The sequence below is a fragment of the Pimephales promelas genome, chromosome 11 (assembly GCF_988280905.1).
Source record: "Pimephales promelas chromosome 11, fPimPro1.hap1.1, whole genome shotgun sequence".
NCBI classification, from domain to species: Eukaryota; Metazoa; Chordata; class Actinopteri; order Cypriniformes; family Leuciscidae; genus Pimephales; species Pimephales promelas.
In genome coordinates, this window is record NC_142779.1 from 22,068,340 (window position 1) to 22,089,305 (window position 20,966).

General features: G+C 38.5%; 2 protein-coding genes across 5 annotated transcripts in view; both read right to left on the reverse strand.

The window, feature by feature from the left end:
• Positions 1 to 238: 238 nt before the first annotated feature.
• On the reverse strand, positions 239 to 7,053 carry LOC120463105 (uncharacterized). Of its 2 annotated transcripts, none has more exons than XM_089117192.1 (4): positions 6,783 to 7,053; positions 5,291 to 5,333; positions 4,668 to 4,783; positions 239 to 2,716 (listed from the first exon to the last, which is right to left on the reverse strand). In XM_089117192.1, exon 4 carries the CDS (start codon positions 2,669 to 2,671, stop codon positions 2,360 to 2,362), a length of 312 nt encoding a protein of 103 aa, XP_088973318.1. In that variant the 5' UTR covers positions 2,672 to 2,716; positions 4,668 to 4,783; positions 5,291 to 5,333; positions 6,783 to 7,053; the 3' UTR covers positions 239 to 2,359. The 2 variants fall into 2 exon arrangements, with proteins under 2 accessions (XP_088973318.1, XP_088973317.1); XM_089117191.1 differs by having other exon boundaries at positions 5,233 to 5,333.
• Positions 7,054 to 7,965: 912 nt separating this feature from the next.
• Positions 7,966 to 20,966, reverse strand: part of syt16 (synaptotagmin XVI) — a 30,699-nt gene continuing 17,698 nt past the window's right edge. For all 3 annotated transcript variants that reach the window (XM_039651901.2, XM_039651892.2, XM_039651886.2), the window contains exons 4-7: positions 16,418 to 16,734; positions 15,135 to 15,575; positions 12,987 to 13,170; positions 7,966 to 10,621 (exon numbers count right to left, since the gene is read on the reverse strand). In XM_039651901.2, the coding sequence (XP_039507835.2) occupies positions 10,308 to 10,621; positions 12,987 to 13,170; positions 15,135 to 15,575; positions 16,418 to 16,734 (1,256 nt within the window). In that variant the 3' untranslated portion in view covers positions 7,966 to 10,307. The remainder of the gene's footprint in view (positions 10,622 to 12,986; positions 13,171 to 15,134; positions 15,576 to 16,417; positions 16,735 to 20,966) is intronic.

The window sequence follows — 20,966 nt, forward strand, 5'->3', positions numbered from 1 at the left end:
TTGTTTATAAAATATATCAGTAAGATTTCATTTTGAAAAAAAAATCTATTAAGTTAACTTTTGTGTAGGAAACGTTTAGCAACTCCGTCCACTGTTGCGATGACGTCATCACTTTACGGACTCGGGGGGGGGGGGGGGGGCGGCCGCTCATGATGATAAAATGTGATACATCATTATTAAATCATAACTTGTATTTGCATATATTTATTTACATAAATAAAGAAAAGGGACTGAGTGAAACATTCAATATTTGATTTTATTTGACCACAGTGCCATGAAAATAGACAATTCTCGTATATGCTACTTTTAAATCTTTTGGCAAAATAGCACTAAATTCTCTGAGGATATAATGTTCTTTTTGAAAGAGAGAAAAAAAGCTTTCATTTCAAAATAATCTGGATATCCATGTCTATGCTTTGAAATGTCCAAAAGATAGCACTCTGAATTTAGATTTCAGTAAATTACATTCAGATATTGAAAAAAATACATTACACATACAAATGTGCATAAACAAACAAACAAAATATTAATAGTAAGAGTACCAGTCATTATATACTGTACCAAAATATTTTTTTGCACTACATTGCCTGTTACAAAACCTTGTGTAACCAACATATGAGACATGCACAGCAATATGAGACGAGAACAGGTTCTTCTGAGGTTCTGTGTAAAAGAAAGCGAGTGATTTTTCACTACATTGAGCATGTAAACCTTGTTTTCCCTGTTAATCATAAAGGATGGGTTTTTGCGCTAAATGTAGGCCATTGTTATGAGATATTCGACACCCACACAGTTAGGGTTTCCAGATCAGAAATGTAGAAAATCCATTTGTGTACAAAGGAGGCATTGGGAACATGTATACTGGCCAGGCAACCTGGACTGATACCTAAATTTGTTAGAAGGGACAGATGACTGTATTATGAACTGCAGGTAGTGCAGAAGATTGAAATGAATGAACCAAAGAAGTCTATGTTGTTGAGAATTCATTGCCATAACACTAGATGGCAGAGTTACCTTTACATAACAGTTTCTGCCAAAAAGCCTTAAAAGGCTGTATGCAAATGTATTAAAGAAACACAAGTAGCAATTGCAAATAAGCTTTATACTTTTTTCCCCACTATTACCACCGTGAAAGTTGCACGTCAATATGACCCTGTTTAAGTCGACAAAACCAGAAGGCCTTGAAAGAAATATTAGTTCCACTTCTCATTTTCCCTCAAACATACTCCCATTTCCTTTTTTTTCTTCTTTTTTTTGTCAAAGGAATGGGAACTTAAAAAAAAAAAAAACATTACTAGTTCGACATCAGTAGCCACTTACACACACACAAAAGTTCATTTCAGAGCAACAAAGCTTTAGTAAAATCACTTCAACCTTAGAAGCAGGCAGTCATTTTGAAACTGACAATTACATTTTTTTTTCAACAACATAACAACAAGGTGCATGGCATTCATTTGTTTGTTTTTTATCCCTGAAAACAGTGCTTAAAGGGATAGTTCACCAGAAAATGAAAATTCTGTCATTAATTACTCGCCCTTGTGTCATTCCAAACCCATAAGGCTTTTGTTTATTTTCAGAACACAAATGAAGATCTTTTTGTCACTCCATAGACAGCTACGCAACTGACACTTTGACGCGACAAAAAATTCATAAAGAGATCGTATTCGATCGCTTTATATGATGAACAGCACACACATCAGTTATGGTAAACGGAAGCTTAAGCATGTTCACTTACGGTACGCAGCATGTTTGAGCTTCTTTATGTTCGCTGATCAATGTTTATTTGTGAATAAAACCCTAAATTCAATCTGTTCATCATATAAAGCGATCGAGTCCCTTCAGAAAAATTTGGACTAAACCACTTGATTAGTTTTACAATCTCTTTATGAATTTTTTGAAGAGTCAAATTGTCAGTTGCGTAGTTGTCGATGGAGGAACATAAAGCTCCCAGATTTCATCAAAAAGATCTTCATTTGTGTTCTGAAGATGAACTAAAGTCTTACAGGTTAGAAACGACATGAGAGTGAGTAAATGTTGACAATTTAAATTTTTGGGTGAACTGTCTCTTTAAGATAATAGTTTACTCAAGCAAATTCATGAAAACAAAAAGTCTGGTCAAAGTTCAGATTGAGCGAGGCAGTGATGATAACAAGATGATGTTGTCTTTTTCCACTTGGAAAAAAAAAACACCCTGATATGGGCAGACACCCGTCACGTCACAAACCACAGAGCTCATGCTCACCAGCACACTTGCACAAGCACAAATGCACACAAACCTGAAACCCCTCCTTCTTTTTTGCTGGCTCCTGGAAATCAGTCATGGACTGTTGGAAATCTCCTGCATGCACACGACGACATCTTATCCTTTGTCATCCAAATGGTAGAGTAGCACTGAAGCTCCATGATCAGGAGGCAGGGTGTGGCAGCTCCCCAGGGCACAGATGCATGTGGCTGGGGAGCATGAATACGGCAGCAGCTTGTACTGCTGGAACTCCTGGAGCACCACCTTCAGTCTCTTCCGCCTCCTCTCGGTCTCCTCCTCCTTGTCATCCCTCTGTTTCTCCCTCTCCTTCTGGGCCTCGTCCAGGTGGATCTTGCGAAGCAGGTTGTTGATGAGCACTGAGCGGCGGAGGTAAACCTCGGGGTCGTCTAGGAAACGCAGCTTCTGCATAGACAGGCGCAAGATGCAGCTGCGCTCCTCACGCAGGATCAGGTGCTGAGGAGAGACAGACAGGTAAGAGAGACAGACCAGTGAGAGAGACAGACAGGTGAGAGAGATACAGGTAAGAGAGACAGACAGGTGAGATAGACAGACAGGTGAAAGACAGGGAAGAGAGACAGACAGGTAAGAGAGTAAGACATATGAGAGAGACAGGTGAGATAGACAGACAGGTAAGATAGATAAGGGAAGACAGGGAAGAGAGACAGACAGGTGAGAGAGACAGACAAGTAAGAGAGACAGACAGGTAAGAGAGTAAGACATATGAGAGAGACAGGTGAGATAGACAGACAGGTAAGATAGGGAAGAGAGACAGGGAAGAGAGACAGACAGGTGAGATAGACAGACAGGTAAGATAGATAAGGGAAGACAGGGAAGAGAGACAGGGAAGAGCGACAGACAGGTGAGAGAGACAGACAGGTGACTGACAGGATAAGAGAGACAGACAGGTGAGAGAGACAGACAGGTAAGAGAAAAAGACAGGTTAAGAGAGACAGACAGGTAAGAGAGACAAACAGGTAAGATAGACAGACAGGTGAGAGAGAGACACATGTAAGAGAGACAGACAGATGGGATAGACAGACAGGTAAGATAGACAGACAGGTGAGAGAGACACAGGTAAGAGAGACAGACAGGTAAGATAGACAGACAGGTAAGAGAGACAGACAGGTGGGATAGACAGACAGGTAAGAGAGACAGACAGGTAAGAGAGACAAACGGGTAAGATAGACAGACAGGTGAGAGAGAGACACATGTAAGAGAGACAGACAGATGGGATAGACAGACAGGTAAGATAGACAGACAGGTGAGAGAGACACAGGTAAGAGAGACAGACAGGTAAGATAGACAGACAGGTGAGAGAGACACAGGTAAGAGAGACAGACAGGTAAGAGAGACAGACAGGTGGGATAGACAGACAGGTAAGAGAGACAGACAGGTAAAAGAAAAAGACAGGTGAGAGATAGGTAAGAGAGACAGACAGATGAGGGAGACAGACAGGTGGAAGATAACAGGGACAGGTGACTGCTGACATGAAATTGGCAACTATATCAAAGAGGGTGACAGATAAGATCAGAAAGACAGACATGGTGCATATAGGCTATGTGATTTTTTTAATTTTTTAATTTTTTCAAGTTTAAATATTTTTTTTATTGGAATGGCATACTTTCCAGTATACATCTATCCATCCATCTAACTATTTATCCATCCAACTATCCATCCACCCATCCATCCATCCACACATCAATCCATCCACACATCAATCCATCCATCTAACTATCCATCCATCCAACTATTCATCCACCATCCATCCATCCATCCAACTATTTATCAATCCATCCACCCATCCATCCACTCACACACACACATCCATCATTCACCCATCAATTTAACTATCATCCATCCTTCTATCCATCCTTCTATCCATCCATCCATCCATCCATCCATCTGTTTAACTATCCATTCATCCTTCCATCAATCCATCCATCCATCCATCCATCTAACTATTCATCCACCCACATGTCTATCCACCCATCTATTTAACTATACATTCATCCTTCCATCAATCCATACATCATCCATCCATCCATCCATCCATCATCTAACTATTCATCCACCCACATATCTATCCACCCATCTTTTTAACTATCCATCCATCCATCCATCCATCCATCCATCCATCCATAAACTTCCAAAAGTTTCAAAACAAGGCTTTGTCAAGCCAATATTCAAAGTTACAGTTGTGAATTTATTGAATATAAATTCATTTTAATTACTTCCTTTCATTCAAATTTGAATTGCAATTCTGCATTCTGTTTGCTTCCTCAATTCAAATTCAGAAACTGAACTGGAATTAGTTAAGACATTCTTAGTTCTTAGATCTGAACTGTGCACAAAAAAAAAAAAAATTAAAAATCAGCAGTCTCAGCACATATCAGCCGACACTCACTTTTTGTAAATATCCATGTAGGCTTCCCTGAACATCCTCCTCTTCCGCATATTTTCGCTTAAAGTAGGCGACTTTCGACGTTGTCGACCGTTGAGGACACTCTTAGAGGAAAGACCCTACGGATAAGCACACAAGGACTTTGTGAAACTGGCTTCATAACTGGATGGAAATGGAATTTTTACAAATGTAAAAGATCTCTCTTTCAATCTCTTGCTGAGGATGTCATCAATGCCATCATATGTGTCCTCATATGGCCTGGTTTCACAGACAGGGGTTAGATTAAGCCAAGATTAGACCTTAGTTCAATTAGGACATTTAAGAAGCTTTTATAAGCACGTCTTAGAAAAAAAAAACACATTACTGGTTGCATCTTAAGATAAAACATTGGCTCTGCCATATTATTAGATATGTCAGCTTTCAGTTAAGACAGCTCAAACATTCATTTTAGTCTGGGACTGTCTGTGAAACCGGGGATATACAGTATGTCATGGATATAGTGGATTAGGTTAGACTACGGTCAGTGTGTTATGTAACAATGTCTGTGTATGTTGTGTGTTTTAATTACCTGAGGACTGCTTCACACAGACACAATCACACGCCTCTCTGACAAATACTCTATTCACCTGAGGCTCTGTCCTCTGGCTCACACACATTGCCTAATGGTTCCTATAGTCGGAAAGAGAAAAAAACAGAGAGAGCGTATGGTTTACTGGATCCTACTGTTTCCTATCTGATTTCAGTTGACTAAAGTTAAATTGGTGTGAATGTGTGACAACTGGCCCTGATCTTCCTCACAGATTAGTGTTGTTCTGTCTCAAAGAAGCTAAAACAAATCACACTGTATGTAATGGCATCTGCAGGAAGCTGTGCTTTTGTTGCTTTATGTCTTGCTGCTGCGTTTTTTATTTATCTGGTTCAAAGAAACGTGCCTGTGCTCTGTCAAAAGGGGTGCGGGGCACAATAACCGTGGCTGGGCAGATTAGTGTGGGCTGCATGTCAGATTGTGTGTGTGTGTGTGAGAGAGAATGAATGTAAACCAATAAGGTATTTATCTTAACATTCTTTTAGTTGCATTTGGTTAAACTGTACAAATACAGGGACGAGTAGATGCCATTTTGGTGACTATCGGTTATAACTGTAAACGTGATTAAATTGTATCATTTTAAAATAATTTCTACACAGGTCCTGCTTAAGCTATTAAGACGTACTGATAACACAGACTTTATAAAGCAACATGATGACAAAGTTTATATGTTCATATAAGAGAATTATGGCAATGTCCCATTCACCATAAATGAATTTGAATTTCTTACCGTATTCTTATTTATTATAATTAAGGCAATTCATATTTTAACATGAAGGTATTTTTGTCTTGATGTCTCTGGCCAATGTATGGGTGAAACACCATGCAAATGGCATCATTTTCGCTTTCTAATGCTATTGTAGACATAGCACCCAGCTATGATTCATTCAGCAAAATTGTCCAAAAATTAGACAAGATGCAGTATTCTGCACTCTAAAAAATGCTGGGTTGTTTTGGCCCAATTTTAGGTCAAATATGGACAAACCCGAACGTTGGGTTAAAATTTTAATTTAAAAAATTAACCCAACGGGTGGGTTTGTCCACATTTGACCCAAAATTAGGTTGAAACAACCCAGCAATTTTTTTTAGACTGTGCTGGTCATGTGATATCTACATGGCCCACATAAGGTAACTTGTTCCATGTAAATGAAAGCATCTGTAATAGTAATTGTAATGCAAAAATCATCTAAAATGAATTAATTAATTTTTAGGGGTAACATTTTTTAATGAGGAAAATAATAGTGCATCTTTAAATTGATCATTTTTCCGTGAATTAAAAAAACTCTTTATATATAGCCTAGCCTATATATATTCTGCAGTAAAATTGAATCAAAATAGATACTCAACTGTCACGCCAATGAATGAATCACAGAACGCGCCTTTCAAAAATAAAATCTAAATATAAAACAGGACTGTTAGAGACTATAAATATAAGTGCACCCCTGTAACTGTTGCAAAATAAACAAATACATGCAATAAAATGTACTAATATTAAAAAAATCAATATGATTAACAAAGGTAAATGATCCTACCTTATTTACAAAGCCACATCAACAGTCCCTGCACGCGCGTTCATCAGATCAGAGGTTTAAAAGAGCTCATATTGTGCCGAATGTAGCCGCTTTCAGCTCCGCGTGAGCTTGACGCTTCGCCCCCAGATGTCGAAGTCTTGCTTTTGATATAATCCCTGTAGTATTCGGCTCACTCTCGGCTCTTAAAATATCCCTATCTGTTCAGAGAGCAATAACAGACTGCACCGGCTCCTGATTGGTCGACACTGAAACAGATGTTTCCTGTTGCTAGGAGAGTCACTAGGCAATGATGACGCTCTAGCATCAAACTCCATTCTTCTCGCATCCTCTGCTGCTGCGTTTCCTCCTCCTCTCTCTTGTTGCGTATTTCTTAACATATGCCTTATCTAATTAGAATCATTATAGTTTTGAAAGGTTTTATTGCTTAGATAGGCTTCTCCAACAACTTATCTCACTGACATCCATTTCAAAACCTCTTAAATAATATTTTAACCTCACATCTCCAAGCTTTATCAAGCCTATCTCAAGCGTAAGTAATTCTTCCATGTGCAAACAGGTTAGGGCTTTTTTTGCAGTTAATTTTGTTGTTCAATTTAACGCGTGAAATATGCAATTAATAATGCACACCCTCAGAAAAAAAAGGTACAAAAGCTGTCCTTATCAAAAGGTAGAACATTTTCGCTTGATTGGACGCTACATTTCAAATGTCAAAATTCCCGTAGCCAAATAAACCTGCTGCTGTTTGTCATTAATGTTAATCAAAGAACAAAAATACAGAGAAAAATCTCTCTCTTATGAAAGCCACACAATTTATTAAGTCAACTGTATATAATCATTTTAGTCAATTTAGAATTTATGCAGTGAAGGCTGTGCAGTGTTTGATTATTCAATTTTTTACCTTTTAGACCTACCAAAATCTTAAAGCACTGTTTATAAGGTTACATGGGTCAAAAACAACAACAAAAAAATAAATAAATCACACTATCCTCTCAGTTTCATACACGCTTTCCAACAGAATCAGACAGCCTGATTACCAAATGAGAGATCATATGGTTGATTACAGTCAATTATACCTTTTCTCTGCCAGTATCATCTATTTTCCAGCTGTGATACACTAAGTTCAATGCATAGTAAAATGTATTACCATTCTAATCATAACGAAATAAAACAGAATTGCCATGTCTCAGGGATATGTCTTTAATGATGGACAAAAATATATGCATTTATCTCAAAAAAAGACTATGCACGCATGCAAAACAGGCACTACATCTGTAATGTTTCCATGCTAATCTCCAATATCACTGGCTATAAATGAAAACTCCATCAGGCACTTTATATATGCACAAAGCATTACAGACATGCATTAAAAACTAGTTTGGGTTTCAACGTCATGAGGACAGTGTTTGGATTGTCAGAAAAACGATTTTCTTGGACATGCATAAGTGTCTGTGCATACAGACTTGTTTTCAATTTGGCAAGTAGGATTGGTCTCTTTTCATGCAATCAGTATGAATGGGGATCGGAGCTTTCAAGCTTCAAAACGGATTCACAAGCACCATACAAATAGTCCATACGATTTGGGCACTATAGACTCCTTTTGCGCCAACGTCACAGTTACGTCACGCCGCTAGCTGGAGGCAAAACAAAGTGAAAACTGGAGGCGGCCAATACAAACCAGCTCAGATTCGGCTACATAATAAGGAGCTTAAATTGTTATTGTAATAAATGTCATCTTGTTGTGTTGTTTGGTGCAAGAATTGATGAAAAATGAATATGCTGTGTCTGGAAATTTTTATTTCTAGAAAATATTCACATCTTTAAAATCGCACCGTAATGTCTCTCTTTACATTGTCGTGGTCTCGGCGCTGGTTCGGCAGAACTGCTGATCGTACACACAAGTCTTGTACAGGGCCATATAGGCATCTAAAGATTTATATGCCCTCAGTCCCGCTTTATGATCGTTTTCTCTATAAGGTAGGTGTAGAAGTCAGGCCACTCAACCGAGGTAACGTAACGTTAATCCGGTCAGATCATCCATGCATTGAATGAGCGTGTAGGCGACTACGGGTCGGCCAATCTGGTTCCGTCCATTCCGTTCCACAACTTTTGAAAATAACAACCGCGGTCCTGGACACTGAATGACATTACACATTAAGATAAAATCAGATTTTCTCCAGTCATTGTTAAAAAACAAGCTAACAATACTTGCTAACTAGCGTTAGTGAAGCTTAGCCTCCACCTAAGCTCCGCCCACAAAAAAACGTCACCGTGTTTACCAACTGAAAAGGGGTCTATACTCTTCTAAAATCAAACAATACCTTTGTGTGAGGAACAGGCTGAAATCTATTCAACAATAATCTCACTCTTAGAAGAAATGGTTCTATTTAGAACCAGAAATGGCCAAGTATGGAACCCCAGGGTTCTATATAGAACCCAGAGGAACCCTTTTTAGGGGTGTATAGAACCTTTTAGGGGTTCCAAATATGTAGCGCTGATAGAACCTTTTAAGGTTCTATATGAGGTCTGTTAAGCATTTGTGATCAGATCACTGAGTAACTGACTCAGATGAAACCGAGAACCAGACCAGTTCATTCAAATGAATCAATTGAAGCAGGTTGAGTGAAAGGATTCAATCACTGATCATATTCACGCATAAACATGCAGAGTAAATCAAAGTCGGATATCAGATTTTTCAAATAAATAAAGTTTGTCTTTTTGAAGCCTGACCGCACCAGTCCTCATTCACTTCCATTACTGAAAAGAGTATTTTAAAAAAAAATGCAACTATTGTGTTCCACAGAACAATGATATAAAGTTTGAAACATCATGAGGGTGAGAAATTTAATTTTTGGGTGAGAAAAGTCATTTGGTGATACTGCTTATTCTGGATAACTTGTGCACCCCTTTTTAACAGCAATATAAAAGTATTCTAACTTTCATCATAACACTGTGTCCAGAACTATAAATGATAGCATATTTTTATGTAAAATGTAATAAAAAATGTAAAATGTAATAAAAAGAAACAGCTTCATTGTCATCAGTTAATGAAAGTGCAGTTTTCCACTCATTTGGGGTTTCAAAACCTCACCAATGACCACCAGCTGTGTTCTGGTGTGGGTCTGAACTTGAGGCTTAAAATCATCTGAAGAAAGGCATGAATCATATCAAATCAATCCTCCATTCATTAAATCACTAGCTTACAATCCCTGTGGCGCGGGCAATAATGCGCTTTGATTGGTTGCTGTTGGGGTTAAAGAGAGTAGTCTGTATATAACGCCGTGATGTCATTTCCTGGCTACCAGATAAAAGGCTGTATAAAGTACTCTCAGGGAGAAGAAGAGTTGGTTTGGCGTGGATATTTCTTTGTGCTTCCAAGATTTTCAGAATTACATGCCTTATCTTTGTTTGATACTATTAAAGCTGCTTGCTCATTCCCTTTTTTTGGTGGGTATTTTTGGCCTTGGCTGTCTCCTTCTTCCCAAAGGAATTTCCAGCTGAAATAAGAGTGATTACATTTCTCTCTCTCTAAGCATCCAGTAGTGTATGCCAGCGGCAGACCTGTTGGTTTCCGCTCTCCTTCATGTCCTGCCAGTGAAGAAGCTCCTCCTCACCGCTGCTGTTCTGGCCCAGAGCCACCCAGCCAATCATCTCCTTGCGTTTCATATTCCGCCGATTGTAAATGGAGACCATTAATGTGACGTCGGACAGTTGGAACAGAGCCACCTGGAAGACAAACGTCTCCTTGAAGACCGGATTCGGCTGACTGCGACGGATGGATGTCTTACAGCGGGATATCTCCTGCCCCATAGAGTTCAACAAAGTGAGCTTACCAAAGGTATCTGAAAGAGAAAGACAGGTCACTAAATCTCTACTGATTTTTTTTTTTAAAGTCATTTCTACATTAACTTTTGTGTGATTTATTCCATCTAAACAATTTTGAGCCCCAATGATCGAAGTTTTTGTGTTGTGTGCACAGTGTCTAGACTAATATGACCTTGCATTTACTCACTCACTTGCACAAAAAACACTACTGCGTTTTTGTTTAAAAACGGAGAATTAAAACGAATACGACAACATGACATCATGACTTGTGTAAACATACACGCCATTTTCGAGTCAAGTGGCGTGTTATCTCCACGCATTTTGAGCTATCCGCGTGTATGCGTGTATGTCTACGCCATTAACATCCGTCAAATGTCCAAGCGAAACGAAGCAAAATGTAGATCTACATCGGGGGAGCGATCTTTTTTTTTTCCAAGCATGATAAGGGAACAGTCATAAATGCCATTAACCCCAGTGACGGTTAGGTTCAGGGACGGCGTTGAGGAAAATCACATATTTATATATACAGTAATAACGTTAAGTCAACGGCGTTCATAAACACGCTGAAAAGCGATTATGCGTCTTGATAGCACGCCAAAAATGGAAATACGAATTGGCATGTCATACACACGCTACTTCATGAGATCAGTCTGAATACGATCTCTGTCCACACCAGCGTTTTATCGGCGCATTAGAATTGATCTCCGTCCACATTAAAACGACTGAAAACGTGGATCACGTGACCATTCACCAACACTGGGCATGCGCATGCCGGTGTCAACAGTGGCTGACGAATCAGGGAAGGATACGTCATGACTGATGACACCCAATCATAGAGCCGAGCGTGAGCCTCTGCGTCATCGTTTCTAAACTCCTCCGTTTTGTTCCGTCTTCACTAAAACGCCCTCCGGAGATTCAAAACGGAGCTGCAACGTTTCTAAACTTCTCCGTTTTACGTCTTCATTTTTTCTGTTTTAGTCTGGACGGGAGGTGCAAACGTGGCAAAAGGTCTCCGTTTTTAAACGAAAACGCAGTATTGTGGACGGGGCCTTAGTATTAGTATAGTAAGGGAGCAACGCAATTTTGTAATGGATTACTTTTAAAAGTACCTTTCCCCAACACTGGGATCATGTGACATTGAAGACTGGAGTAATGTCATCACAGAAAAACATTTTAATATTCAAATATAAGGTTTTTTTTTTTTGTAATTGTAATAATATTTCACAATATTACCATTTTTATTGTATTTTTGATCAAATAAATTCAGGTTAGGTAAAGATAAGAGACTTCTTAACAAACATAAAAAATGTTTTGATTAGTACAGTAACAAATATTGTTTTATTTCGAACCTTTTCACACAGCACAGACAAACACCAATAGAGTGCCGAAGTGATGACGTCACTTTGTAGGACAACTCGGAAGCTAGCGGAGCATGCGTTCCCTCGATCGAAAAGCTATCCCCATAGACTTTTGGAAAATCGCAAAAAAATAAGATGTGTTTAACTAATAGTTGTGGCCCTTACACGTTTTGTCTATCAAGACAATCTTTACAAGCCAATCCAAAATGTATACATTTTGAAGCCTATATAAAGTTTTTAAAAAACACAAGTAGACACAATAAAGTTTAAAAAAAAACACAAGCAGGTTATAACTGTGTGTTCTATGTCATAGACCAAAACGTGAAAATATTTAGAAGCTTTGTTCACCACAGACCTTATTTCAGGCGATTTAGCAAAAACCCATTCAAAAATCCCATAGACTTTGGAGCAAGGGAACCGGGAGTGCTAAAATGCTAACTCACTTCGCGTTTTGGCCTACAGAGTGACTTCGTAACTTGTATTTTGCCAGATCAATGTGTTACCCTTGTAGGCGCTTGTTTTCAACTGACTGACCATGTTCAATCAGTGTTTGTTGGGGCAGTGTGAACATGACAGTTATTTTTCACACAATTTTAAATCCAACTGCCAACTTGTCTCTGTGGTGTGAATGGGCCTTTAGGATGATCAGTAACACAAAACTATGACTCAGCATGATAACAGGGAACAGTATGTGTCTGTCTGTCTGTTTGTTTGTGTGGTTTTTAACTCATCGACTTGATGCGAGATGTATTTGAAAAGATCTGGGGCTCTATGATCGATTAAACATCTGTGATCTGATGTTTGACCCACAACGTGCGAGGATGACGCATTCAAAATGCGCATGTACAAATGTGTGTTCTAACTGCTCGTTCGTTTAGAAAGGATTTATTGCAGTACATTTACTCTGAATCAATATCAGACGGCTTTACAAAAGGTTATTTGCCCAAGAGTCACTCCTGATGGTTTAATGATGCCTGTGAATGTGTTTCTGAGCCTGTTAGTGTGAGTGGGATGGTGTGTTTACCTGGAGGTCTGTTGAGCGCGAAGTTTCGGAAGTGGCTGCCTTTAATGATCTCCACAGACAGGCGTCCTGTGGTGGCGTTATACGATAAACCCAGCAGTAGTTCTGGATTTCCACCGTGAGACACAGACTGACTGGAGGAAGCACTGTCGCTCTGTGCGCTGAAAGACGCCTGGGAGTCTATGGTCTGTGGGGAGGGAGATGGAGAGATGCCAATGTGACCTAATTTGTTGGTATTTCTATGTAAAGTGTAGTTAAACATAGTTCTTCAACACTTGAAGACATTGTAAAATTGTGCAAATATCCTCTCTGGACACTTTTGGCCCCTGATGTACAATCCCATTTCAGGAAAAGTTAGGACATTTGGTAAAATGCAATAAAACCAAGTATCTCTAACTGAGAAAAGTGCAAAGAAAATATTTTCAATGTTTTTCACAGACCATGTGTGTTTTTTTTAACACACTCCCAAAAAAGTTGGGACAGAGGCATTTTTGCCCAATCTCGCCTGATGCATGATGGGCCGTACATTTTCAATTTGAGACAGATCTGGATTGCAGGTGTAGAGTGTCTATGAAACCACACTGTTGTAGTAAGTGCAGAATGAGGCCTGGCATCGTCTTGTTTCCCAGGAAAGATGTCATCTTGATGGCAGAGTATGTCTCTGTGCAATCCCAACATCCACCTCCACATCTATGGTCCCTTCACATCTGCTTCACATGTATGAAAAAGTCACCCATGCCGTTTGCACTGATGAAGCCCATACCATGACAGATGTTTGATTTTGCACAGGCTGCTAATTAAAGTCTGGATGACCCCTTTTATCTTCGGGACTGAGAACTCAATGTCTGTTTTCCCCAAAAACAAGATGAAATCTGGAAGCACACATTTCCACTGTATTTTTTTGTGTGGATAATATAAGATGAGTTCAGGGCCAGAGAACTCGGTGGCATCTTTACATAAAATTGATGTATAACTTTTTTCTTGAAATATACTGTAAATACTTTGCAAAGACTGAGATGCTCCTTTAAAGCCAATCACAATACCCTATTACCAGTCCACCTGCTTATTATGGACAGTTTAAATTGGATATTCTGTCATCTTTTCACTTTTATTTTGCCTGTAACAACTTTTATGTACAGTGTTGCAGCCATAAAAAATATTAAATAAAAAAAATTATATATATACACTGTATATCTTGTTTGTGTACACAAGGACTTGTCATTCTGATGGTACTGATATTCATTGATAAATACTTATGAGAGATGAACTAATGATTTTTTTTAGTTAAAAGCTTTTGCAGGTAATCAATTGTGTGGTGCTATTTGCATGAATTGTTTTAAGAAATTTACCTACTGGTTGGCAAATGCACTAAATGTTGCAAATGTGGTTTGCATGAATGTATGCATGTATGGATGTATGTACTGTATGCATGCATGCATGTATGAATGTTTGCATGCATGTATGTATGTATGAATGTATGCATGCATGTATGTATGAATGTATGTATGCATGCATGTATGTATGAATGTATGTATGCATGTATGTATACATGCATGTATGTATGAATGCATGTATACATGGATGTATGTATGAATGTTTGTATGAATGTATGCATGTATGGATGTATGTATGCATGTATGTATGTATGAATGCATGCATGTATGTATGTATGTATGTATGTATGTATGCATAAATGTATGTATGTATGTATGCACGCATGCATGTATGAATGTTTGCATGCATGTATGTATGCATGCATGTATGTATGAATGTATGTATGCATGCATGTATGTATGTATGAATTTATGTATGCATGCAAGTATGTATGAATGTTTGTATGTATGCATGTATGCATGTATGCATGAATGGATGGATGGATGCATGGATTGACAGATTGATAGACTAACTGATGGGCAATAGATAGAAAGATCTTTCTTTGTACGGTTGACCTAACATTTCAAAAAAATATATATTTAAAAAAAAATTGAAATACTATCTGTGGCACATATAAAACATACATGAAATAATAATGAAATAATAAAAATAAAATTGTGGTGGGGCAAAAAAAAAAAAAAAAATTAACTAAACTGGCCCAACCACACCAGTTTTAAAAAAAGAAAAGATAGAGTATTATCATAGCAATTTACACACCTTGAGATTACAGCGTGGCTCCAGCAGCAGCGTGATCTCGAACCTGCCTGTGTGATGCAGGCGGCTCAGTCTGTACATGGCCTCTCCCATCATCCTCTCCCTGTTCATCTTCCCCAGCGCGTACAGGCGGAACCGCAGCGCAGAGGAACCCAAATCCCCTGGCTCTAGATGTGAAAACCGGAAAGTCTCCTCGAACCTGGGCAAGGAGCCTTTCTGCACGGCCGTCTTGTGCCTCTGCCGTTTCCCGGGTAACAGCACCACGTGCACCTGCCAGGAGTCCATGCCACTCCGAGCCTTGTCTGGGATGCCTTGGGCCAATATCACGGTGACCAGGAGTCGGTGGGTTTCAGCCCGGTAGTCGAGGGCAATTATGAGGTCACCGCATATTGAAATGTGTCCACGAGGAGAAGAGCTCAAAGGGTGGGACGGAGATTGTTCATGCTGTTAGAGAGTGCATAAACAGACAAACATCCTTAATGCATACATAAACAAATAGATCTAAAGTTTAAACACACATCATACACAACCTCCCACTCTCTTAACGAAATGAGAAAGATTTTACTGTGAATACATAATGCATGTCATGAACACGAGGTGTTTCCATTAGCAATGGCTATGAGAGCTATAGAGCAGACGACTCATGAGTATTCATTAGAATTTAGTTAACTGTGAACTGTGAATTTAGTTAACTCATAACTGTGAAGATCTCGGTGGAGAGAGATCTAGAGGATCTAATTATTAATGGAAAAGTTAAAACATAGACATTAAATTATGTATAAATCAAATGTTTAAATGTTTGGGGCTTTTTTGAAAGAAGTCTCATGCTCGCCAAAGCTATTCATAAAATACAGTAAAAAAAATAAATAATAATTGTGAAAATGTATTACAATTTATAACTTTTTTTTCTTTTTAAATATAATTAATTCCGTAATGTCATTTATTCCAGTGAGGGTAAAGCTGAATTTTCAGCATCATTCCTCCATTCTTTAGTGTCACATGATCCTTCAGAAATCATTTAAATATGCCGATTTGGTGCTCAAGAAACATTTAGTATTATTATTATTATTATCATGAATGTTGAAAACAGCTGTGCTGCTTAACATTTTTGTGGAAACAGTGATGCATTTTTCAGGATTCTTTGTTAAATAGAAATTAAAAAAAAAACTCTTTTGATCAATTTAATGGATGCTTGCTGAATAAAAGTTTTAATAAATTAAAAAAAACAACATTGTATTGACCGGCAGTGTATGTAGGAAGTATAAAAAGTATAAGCACACACACACCTCAGGGCTCAATGTAGGGAAACTATCCATAGCCCCACTGTTGTCATAGCCATGGTTGTCAACTGCCAGGCTCCTTTGTGGGGTTTGCCGCCCCATGCTGCCCGAGCGACTGCCCTCATACCTGGGTAGATCCTCCAGACCGTCCCCTGTGTCCTGGGAGCCCACAGAAATCTGCTCCGCCATCAGAGAGAGGGGGTCTGTGGGGGTTCGGGCCTCAGGAAGAGGGCTCTGCGATAAGGGGTCTCTCGGCTCAGACCCAAAGCGTCGCCTGGATGAGAGGGGATCTTGAAAACTCTGCACACTGTTTCTCTCAGCGTCTACATGGAGAGGGAGAAAGAACGAGACATAATTATTTCATATGCGTAAACGAATGTGTTTTCGGATAACATTTTTTAATAAGGTCCCATTAGTTACTGTTAGTGAATGCATTAAAGGGAAAGTTCACCCAAAAATATGTTGTCATCATTTACTCACTCTCATGTTGTTCCAAATCTATGGATGATTGTTTCTGCCACAGAATAAAAAAATAAAACAGACAATTCTGACATTTATTTCTTTCGTGGCGGAAACAAGCTTCCATACAAACCTGGTAGCCATTGACTGCCATAGTTCTTTTTCTATACCATGGATTATGAAAGTTAATGGCTACTACTAACATTCCATAGACATACACTAGACTAGACGTCACCTTGGTGTTCTAAGCATGCGTTAAAAACCGCCGCCATCTTGGAACAGGGGTCTTGTCATAGGAAGTAGCTAAGTAACGCTGCTTTCTCTGCCTTAATTGATGGTGGCGGACTTTTGTGCCGTGTATGATGTTCACACAAATGAAATCTGAACTAGGAAGAATGTTTAAAAAAAAAATTTTCTGGAATCAATGATAAATACATGTCTGACTGTTGGAACGAACCAAAAAAACTAGAAAATCGCATTCATGGGGATTTTATTTCCGTTAGACTTTTGACGCTGATGCATTAAAGTGGAGGGGCTCCCCTGTTCCAAGATGGCGGCTTTATTGACGCATTCGTTCTAATGAACTACCACAGACAATGCGACATCTAGTATATATATCTATGCTAACACTATCACAGAAAGAAACAGATAGAGGTTTGGAACGAAATGATGAAAACATTCATATTCTTGGGTGAACTATCCCTTTAACTAACATTATCTAAAAATGAGCAATACATGTTACAGTATTTATTAACTGTTAATTGTTAGTTCATATAAGCTTGGGTCCATTAAATAATATTAACACGAATAATGTATTAGTAAATGTTGAAATTAATATGAATCACAATTGCTAAATGCTTTATAAGAATCTTTTAATCTGATAATAAACAGAAGAAACACAACCACATCCACACTGCTGTTAAACATGGGAGTTTAAACAATCGAGGACAAAGAACTGACAGGAACTGAGGGCTTAAGTACCAAGGCAAACAAAGGAGCTAACGAGAAAACAAGGGACAAGTGAATAGGATGTGTCAATGAAACACATGGGAAAACTGGGTCAAAGGGAAACAGCCAAACAGAAACTAAACAAATAACCCTAGTGGTACTGAATATTGTATTGTTAAATCTCAGATGTTTCCCCTAAAATTCCTCGTCATAAATAGAAACACAAAAAAAATGCAGGTATTCCAGATAATTTATTCCTAAGATAACTTTTTAATTATTATTTAAATTAAAGCAAGACTTTTGATTGCAGACTCTGGGGTCTTAACAAATCAGAGCATAGTTTGAGACATCTTTGAGACACATTTCTGAAGTCAGAAGAAAATTTTAAGAAGTAAAAGTCTCCATTTAACCTCATTGCAGAACAACTGAGATATGGATGAGACCTCATTTGTACATTTTAATTCCACTGGGGGAGTCCAATAAATGGAGGGCTATATTTGGCAGTAAACTTTTGATAGAGAGCAAATGACACAATTAACAGCTCCGTCACATACACACACACACACTGCCCTGAACATTTAGCAAATGAAATTTTATTGACACTCTGACAGTCATCATAATTGCAGGACAAGCTCATTTGACCAATCAGACTCCCCGGAGCAGATGATAATGACAGTAATTTACGGCTTTAAGTGCTTGTCCTACGTGACTCTGTGAATTTCACTGAATGGAATCTGTTTCAGGGTACAAACTGTTCTACTCCACAGCGGCGAACAATTAACTGCAGACAGATCCAGTCGCTTTGTTACCATGCCGACGGGAAAGACGCTTTTCCATAGCAACTGATTCTGTGATCATTCCGAGAAATAAAGCTCCATACAGCAAGAATTCAGTAGACACAAACAGCCGACTGGAGCTGTTTTAGTTGTGATATGTCACATTATAACGTACAGTCAGTCAGAGATTAGAGATGTTGACTGAGCATTAGGGAGATTAATAGTGATGTGACAAGAGTCACATTTATAAATATCTACAAGAGGCGTTTGGGTTTGTATCACCTTCTGAAACATAGGTTAGCTTTATTCCACAGCAGTGACACTATACATTTCTGTTCAATTGAAATTATTATTTACACTATTACAATATTTATTAATATTTTGGATTAGCTTTTATTTTTATATTTTCAGTTTTTGTATTTTAGTTCAAGTTTTAATAATTTTTTATGTGCTTTTGTAATGTTTTATCGATTTTATACATTTTTATTGCATTCTTAGCTTTAGTCATTTTGTTGCCAATACAACATTTCAAAATTAAAAAATTATGTTTAATAGTTTTAATATTAGTTAAAAATACTGGATTACAATAAAGTTAATACATTTGATTTTTACTGACAATGTCAAAGGATAGTTTAATGCTTTAAAACTTCTTTGACTGAATATGAGCCACGGTCTGATTTAAAAAATAAACTAGTATTTAAGTAGCTAGCAAATTACAACTTTTTTTCACAAATCAATCAATTTTTTTAAATGCTTTTGAAATAACTGAATATTTAAAATGCATTTCATTGTCCTACATTTTCAAAACATGGCTCAGCACTCAATTTCTCACCATGTCAAGGAGTTGCTTCAAATAATAGTGAAATATTAAGGTAACATATGGCTGTCATCCATATCTACATGCGAGTCAACCATAACTACAGTAAGGAACTTATCTCTATAGGTAATATTAATGATCAATAATAACTTGTTATGAATATTTGGGTCAGTAAATTGGGTTAACTTGACATGGCTAAATTAATATTACAATAAATTAACCAGTTCGTCCAACAAACTCTTTTAATTATTAACTTATTCTAAGAAAAGGGTATCTTCCATGGCCACATATCTTAGCATGTACAACGCTTGCAAGATAAAGATCGTAAAAGAGACTTTATTTGCAAGCAGTGAATAAGAACCAAATACATAAAGTGCACAAGTTTTATTAACTAAATCATAAAAGGGTTGACTGGAAGTTTGTCCTGTCCGACACTAGGTGGCGCTATAAAAGGTAGTTTGCATTTTGGATCAAAACTATGGAATTAAAACTAGTTGTTAAACAGTAATAAATAAACTACAGATTTGAGATTTAAACAACCACATTCTCGCCTGAAACACTCTTAAAATTACATTTCATGACTCAATAACAGTAGTATTTTGATATTTCGCGGATTTTCCTCTCTCCTATTGACGCTTGCTGGTTGGTGCGAGGTGCATTCTGGGTTACCTGGCTATCTCAAGTCCACACAAGTCACCTCTCGATGCATCCTCGGTAAACGGGGCGGATCAAGAACACATCCGGGGATTTGAAGTGGACTTGGCTAGATGTGAACTTCGAATTGGAACAGTACTTGGGCAGCGACTGATGACGTTTCACAAGTCCACAAGAACACAAGTACAGACAAGTACGCATATTGAGAAACGGCTAAGGAGCTGGCTTAAGTTCAGGAAGTAGTGCAGCTGTGCATAAAGCCAATTCATCCCAAAGGTGTTCTATCGGGTTAAGGTCAGGACTCAAGTTCCTCCACGCCAAACTCGCTCATCCTTGTCTTTATGGACCTTGCTTTGTGCACTGGTGCGCAGTCATGTTGGAACAGGACGGTGCCATCCCCAAACTGTTCCTACAAAGTTGGGAGTATGAAATTGTCCAAAATGTCTTGGTACTGTATGCTGAAGCATTAAGATTTACTTTCACTGGAACTAAGGGGCCAAGCCCAACCCTTGAAAAACAACCCCACACCGATCTTTACACTTGGCACAATGCAGTCAGGCAAGTACCGTTCTCCTAGCAACCGCCAAATCCAGACTCGTCCATCGGATTGCCAGACAGAGAAGTGTGATTGGTCACTCCAGAGAACATGTCTCCTCTGCTCTAGAGTCCAGTGGCGACGTGCTTTACACCACTGCATCTGAGACTTTGCATTGCACTTGGGGATGTAAGACTTGGATGCAGCGGCTCGGCCATGGAAACCCATTCCATGAAGCTCTCTACGCAGTTCTTGAGCTAATTTGAAGGCCACACAAAGTTTGGAGGTCTGTAGCTATTGACTCTGCAGTAAGTTGGCGACTTCTTCGCACTGTGTGTGGCTGAGTTGCAGTCTTTTTCAATTGCT